This window comes from Mugil cephalus, chromosome 14, assembly GCF_022458985.1.
Source record: "Mugil cephalus isolate CIBA_MC_2020 chromosome 14, CIBA_Mcephalus_1.1, whole genome shotgun sequence".
Taxonomy (NCBI): Eukaryota; Metazoa; Chordata; class Actinopteri; order Mugiliformes; family Mugilidae; genus Mugil; species Mugil cephalus.
This window is the reverse complement of record NC_061783.1, coordinates 7,200,347-7,206,789: the sequence shown is the minus strand read 5'-3', so window position 1 is coordinate 7,206,789 and position 6,443 is coordinate 7,200,347. Positions and strand designations below refer to the sequence as shown.

The 6,443-nt window shown below is 42.2% G+C and overlaps 1 protein-coding gene across 1 annotated transcript; it reads right to left on the bottom strand.

Annotated features, from left to right (window-relative positions):
- Positions 1 to 1,494: 1,494 nt before the first annotated feature.
- arl4ab (ADP-ribosylation factor-like 4ab) lies at positions 1,495 to 5,188 on the bottom strand. The gene is made up of 2 exons (XM_047605716.1): positions 5,033 to 5,188; positions 1,495 to 3,884 (listed from the first exon to the last, which is right to left on the bottom strand). Exon 2 carries the CDS (start codon positions 3,806 to 3,808, stop codon positions 3,203 to 3,205), a length of 606 nt encoding a protein of 201 aa, XP_047461672.1. The 5' UTR covers positions 3,809 to 3,884; positions 5,033 to 5,188; the 3' UTR covers positions 1,495 to 3,202.
- Positions 5,189 to 6,443: the final 1,255 nt, after the last annotated feature.

Genomic DNA, 6,443 nt, shown 5'->3' with positions numbered 1-6,443 from the left:
GTTACACGTTAATGCTAATGCTAACCGCTAGATAACGTGACGTTAGTTGCGTGTTTCAGGTGCGTCCAAGCAGAAGTTGCATTTACTACATTGCCCTTAACAGTGGTTCCACTTACTTCTTGTAATATCTTTGTTGGAGAGGCTTCATCCCATCTGTGTCTTCCTTTGGTCAAATCGTCCATCCAGTGAGTGAGAGTGTAAGGGTCGGTGAATGTAACTCTATCAGTCAATCAGTCACACTTTTTAAAATAAAACTCACGGTCTCGGGGAGAGAGTGTACTAGTACATTCTCTAAAATATCTAATCTAAAATGCGTTTTCCTCGTCCATTTGTGCCAAAACTAACCGTCACTTACAAGCTATAGTGTTTGAGATGTTTTGCCTCCAGTTAAGCCCTGCCCCTCAAAAAACTTACCATTGTCTACAAACCGTGAAAGGGTCTATAGCGGAAAAATTTAACCTAGTGTAACCCTTTATTACCTGATTAGTTAGTGGACATTAATTAGCTATGACATTAACTACTCTCATTCCCCGTTGCGAATAAAGGTGGCCTCTAGTGTCGAATTTATTGTTATAAAATGTTGTAAAATAGTAGCTCTATGTTAATATTTATTTCTCCTTGTTTTTTTTGACATATCTCTTACTCAACCAGATGATAAATATCAAATGTTTGATTTTGATTTTTTCATGATGTATCTGAAGAGGACACTTTTGTCCTTTAATACTAAACAATAGAGCTACTTTAAAGCATCGTATGAGGGCTTATTTGGTCTGATTTTTAAAACTAATGTCGTCACATGCAATATTACACCTGTCACATGCTTACACATGATCAGGACTCGTGCAGTTAGAGCTGGTTATATTTCTGAACTTATTTATAGATATTATAGGATAATCATTTTGTAATCCTGGCACCTGGCAATGTCGGTCATTAGTCGGGACATGGCTGTAATATTATCTCGATATCATTGTAGACCAGCTAATACATCTGATACAGTAAAACCTACTAGAGGACCTTGAGTTAAGATATGTTTTACTGTCCTATTTTTGAGTCCAGTCCTTTTGGAGTTCTGGAGCATCAACTTTAATTAGGCTCAACGTATCACATGCTCCGTGGAGCTTTTGACCGCATCATCTTTGTCTTTTTTAACCACTTCGCTGAAGTTGTGAGCATCAACTGTGTCAAACAGAATGAACAGCATGGACCACATTGTAATTTAAGTCGAGAATGTCATTTCTCTCTGGAACAGCAGCCAATGTGAGGTACATATGCTTCACTCTCTCGTAAAACTTGATTTGAATATTCACAATTACGCAACAAGATCATGTTCAGGGTACTGAGAGGTTATTTGTGTTGTTGAGGTGTCCGTGTATTTGGCTTAACCAGTAGAGCAGCATTTTCCATAAATAGATCCCTTTTATCTAATTTTACTGAGACCAGTTAAAAACACCTGTAGCAACAAAGAAGAGACTCAGAGCATGGACGAGAGCGGTATCACTGTTTGTTGTCTTTATTCCAAATGAACAAAGTGGATCAAACACATAAATATGAACACCCTGCCGATCAGAGTGGGAGAGCAAAATCTGTATATGTACACATATATCAAGTAAGACGCTCCTTTTGAAGCAACATTTCATTTCTTTCAGTTTCAGAATCAGACTTGATGGGAAGGTCGGGAAAGGGACCATTAAAGTGCATTCAGACTTTGGCTCTGACTACGTGTGTCTTCAGGTAACAGTGAGGCTGGCTCAGCGCTGGACTGTCTCTGAGGTCACTTGACGGGCCGCTGGGGGACATTCCTGCTGAGCCAACTGGTATTGTCAATCAGCAGGATTACACAAGACACTTCTACCACTAGCCATGTAGCTGATGAAGTCACAGCTTCAAAGTGACATCAATCATCGTCTTTTACAGCCACTTGGGAGACGACCTGGACTGCTGATACAATCACCAGTTTTTTGGGATTTGCAGTTACTAGCTTTTTTTTTCTTTTTTGGTGTATCCACTGACCCTGAATTCACTCCTATGCTAATGCAAAGGGGCCACCTAAAGGAATTATTTATCACAGTTCATAAGGTATTACATACGACACCATTAAAAAGTGACAGAATAATCACTAAAACTGATGAAAATGAGTGCAACTAAGTCCATAGCTGAAAAAAAAAAAATCATACATTTCAATTTCATTGGATTGTCAAGAATAAACTAGCCACTATAAGCTAGCTACCAAGCATCACAGCTAACTGTTGTGAGCTACAGAATATTCACAAGATCAAAGTTGTAACTGAGCGAAATGATTTTCAAAACTCTCTCAGTTCCGTAATAGTGTTTTAGGTTGTGAATATTTTCATGACGCAGCGTTAGCCTACCAGTTAGCCTTGTTAGCTGTTTGGATTTCTGCAATGAAGCTGCCATCGCTATCGCAGCTAAAGCTCCTTTTTTTGGTGTGGCTGATTGAATTCAAGCAAAGTTCAACAAAGTTCCTTGATCACATGATTCAACGTCCGTCTCTTTGTAACTTTTTTTTTTTCCCCTTATTTTCAATATTGTGCTGCCGTACTGTCACCACGCATTGTTTCATTGTACAAACTACAAAGACAACAATGTGTCTTATTCCCCATTGTGGTCTTTTGCCACTGATGTCGATCTACCAATCGGCTATCTCTCATTTTTTTGTCGTATTGTTACAAGGTAGATGAACTTATCCTGCCATCAGTGTGACAGTCACCTTGAATTGTGCACTTAATGACTCACTCTTAATCTTCGTGTAAACTTACAGAGATTTGGTAGAACAAAAATATAAAGGTTGGTAGATTTGAAGAGATACAGCTCATATTTCAACAAACGACGTAAAACAGACAAATGAGAGCTTGTTGTCCATCTTTGAGAGTTCACCACAGACGTCGCAGCCTGCTGCTGTGAAGCATAACACTGCACTTCCTCCAGAACGACTTGTTGCTGATTGTAGACACCCAAGCCCGCGAAAAAAACCCTACTCCATTGTTCTCTGTGGGAGCCAAACACTGGCCAACCTGAACAAACAGTTCAAGTGGAAGGATCATAACCAGCCGGGCCGACTTCAAAGAGGTGGCCGACGGGACGGGGATCATTGTGTCTCTTTCACAACAAACACAATGAGCCAGGAGACTGCACACATGTAGCTTTAGATTTAGCTCATGTTATAGGTCCCGCTGCAGGCATATCATCTTTTCTTCTTCTGCTGCCGCAGCATCTTTCTCCTCTTCACGATCATCGCATGCAGCTTCTCCAGTCCCTCCTGCAGCCCCTCGCCGATGATGGCGCAGGCGGGCTGAAGGTGCCAGGGCGTGGCGGCATTGAGCTCCCCCAGAGCCAACATGCTCTCCATCTCAGCGAGGGTGAGGGAATTCCTCAGGTCCTGTTTGTTAGCCACCACCAGAACTGGCACCCCCTGGTTCTCTGCCAGGCGAGTGATCTTGTGGAGCTCCGTCTTGGCCTCCTCGATGCGCTCGCCGTCCACAGAGTCCACCACGAACACGATGCCATCGGCACAGCGGGTGTAGGATCGCCACAGTGGCCGCAGCTTCTCCTGACCGCCTACATCCCAGAAGTGGAACGACGCCGTCCGCCGACTACCTCCAAGCGGCACTTTGATCTTCTCAGTGTTGAAACCCTTCGTCGGGACAGTGTTCACGAACTCATTGAAACGCAAGCGATAGAGCACAGTGGTCTTGCCCGCACAGTCCAGTCCGAGAATGACAATGTGAAGAGCCTGGAACGATGGGAGGCCAGGGAGGAGGGAGTGATGATCCGATAATCCGTTGCCCATCTTGGTGCGCAGCAGGAAAAGTTGCCACCAAATATCCCCGAGGTCGATTGTTGGTCTCCGATGGGTGTAGCAGGAGCTGGGGGTAAGAAGAGCAAAAAAAAAAAAAAAAAATAGAATGCATAATGAGTCAAAGGACACAAACAAAAGCAATGCACTGCTTTACAAAAGCCCAAACACCCAACAAGTGAATGCATCGCGCTTTCCCTTCAGACTAAACATCCTCACATTATCCTGGCACAGAGAGGAGGATTAGAAATAAAACAGCAGGGTGGATCGCAGCCCATTTGCACATGTAGCACCGAGGCGACCAGCTGGGATTTCATACGCTAATTTCTATTCACTGTGTGTTCCAGTAAACAACGGGATGGAGGGATTTAATTTCACTGAAATTCAATTGATCATCCAGGCCTCCAGTCCTCCGGGATGATCAAAGCCCTGGGCACAGTCATATGTAGTGCAGCTTTAACCTCAGCAACGGAGACTTTTCACGGTTACAGGATCTAAATCTGCGATTTTTTAAAATAAAAGAAACACAATTCAAACCAAACTGCTCAACATTAGACAACGCTGAGACACACACAGCCTACACCTGAAGCATTTTTCGAAGAATTCGGCATACGTGCCGTTACAATTGAGCGATTCTAGTGCAATAAAATCTTTAAGACTTGGTTTCCAGCAGCCGTCCCCGCCCTGCTCGCCGAATAGAAGTGGATGGGAGACTCTGACAGGTGATTTGTCACGAAAAGTGGAAATTTCATTCAAATTCAGCGGTGCTTGATGTACTGCATGCGCCGATCATTCACGATTCAGGAAATGCATCTGCTCATAGGGAATATAATAATTAAATCTAGGTTGACACCTGCGTAGACTCCGGTTGCCTCAGTTTTAGAGATTTTTTAAACCGAGTCTGGCTGGCGCACAGTTCTCTCGGTCCTATTCTAAACCAGACCTGGCTTGAATCTAATGCGCAAAAAAGTATCAAAAAATTTAAAGTTTTTTTTTAGCTTTACTGGGTGTAATGTAGCTGACAGTCAGGCCTGCACACTTGCACATAAATATATGTCACGTTACATGACAACGCTCAGGAATCGAAAAATGGCGTTTGTTTCATTATGGTGAAATTATTTCTTATTTGCCACTGACGTTGAATATATTTGTATAGCAGTCAGCAGTGTTTTCTACACCGAACATCCTCGTTTACAGTGCAACTATACGGGGACTTACCTTCACAAAAATGCTAATCCACAACCAAGTGACAGTTCGGTCCACAGGTCCACGGTTGCCTCATCACTTTCCTTCCACATCTCCTGATACACTGAGCTCCCCAGTTAAAAGGACTCCCTCCCCATCCCGTAGAGGCGCCAAGTTACCCGGAATAAACGACATCACTTCCGCTCAGGGCTTTGAAAATAAAGCTGTTGCGGTTGTTCTAGTGAGTCTACAAACGTTGTTAGAGTGGATTGTATAAAGTTTTATTAAAATTTTGCCTTGTCCTCAAAGTAAAGCAAATGCCTAAGTGCTTTTACAATAATCAAATATAACCTACTTGTTTTACTTACGCTTTTCCTGTTTCGAACTTCAGTTTACGCAGACGCCTCGCATTAATCAAACTTTTATTTTGAAGGAGTGATGACAAACGTCGCTACCTGGTCCGTCCTGTCGTTGGCTATTTTGATGTAGTTGTTCCATTTCGTCTTCTGATTGGCGGCGTAACACGCTCGTCGCGACCACGCGCACGTCAACGCACGCCGTCAATTACTCAAACAGAAGCTACGGTCACGAGCATACAGTCAATGGTCACGAGCAGTGAATGATAAAAAAAATTATAAATGATAAAATCTGTACAGTCTATGGCAGGGCTGTCAAACTCAAACTCACACACAGCCCAATTTGATCTCAAGTCAGCCAGTGACATAAGTAAGGGATAATGTATAGTGAGTCTGTGATTGTCAAAAAATAGGGCTCACTATGCATTATCACTTACATATACTTTTCTGCATATTTTTCTTTGCATCTTGATATTAAATTTGGGGATTTGATGGGATTTGTTTGTATTTTTCATCGGAAAAATTGATCTCAGACAGTCTGCAATTTCTCACCAACTTGACTTGACAATTGCACATAGCAGAAGTAGTCAGGTTTAGTTAAAATAGTAAATTAGAGAGTAAACAGTAACAATTAATCTGCGACACTTGTTATTAACCCTGTTGTAAACATTCTCAACCTCATCTTGGTGTTGGAAACATAGTGTGGAATGTCCCAGTACTGTTGAAATGAGTCTAGTGCATGTCTGCATATTCAGGTATAGTCACTAAGATTCTTTTGACACTTAACACATTGTTAGACTGTTGTTTATTGTCCAGTCAGCCACTCGTTTGTGTCAGTCATTGTGACAAGTGGACTTAATGTGCCATCAGTAAAACAGGAAACATGCCATTAGACAGGAATGACTGTCAGGCAGACTGGTGAATGAAAGGTTGCCCAATATGCAGTCTGCAAGGTCAGAGGTCATACAGGAGTATACAAAGGTTCAGAGCATTACATTTACTTGGAAAATACTTTGTAACTTGCACTGTTTAAAACCCAGTGACTTAACACAGAATGATCATAAAAGCAAAGTGTTGTGTTTAACCTT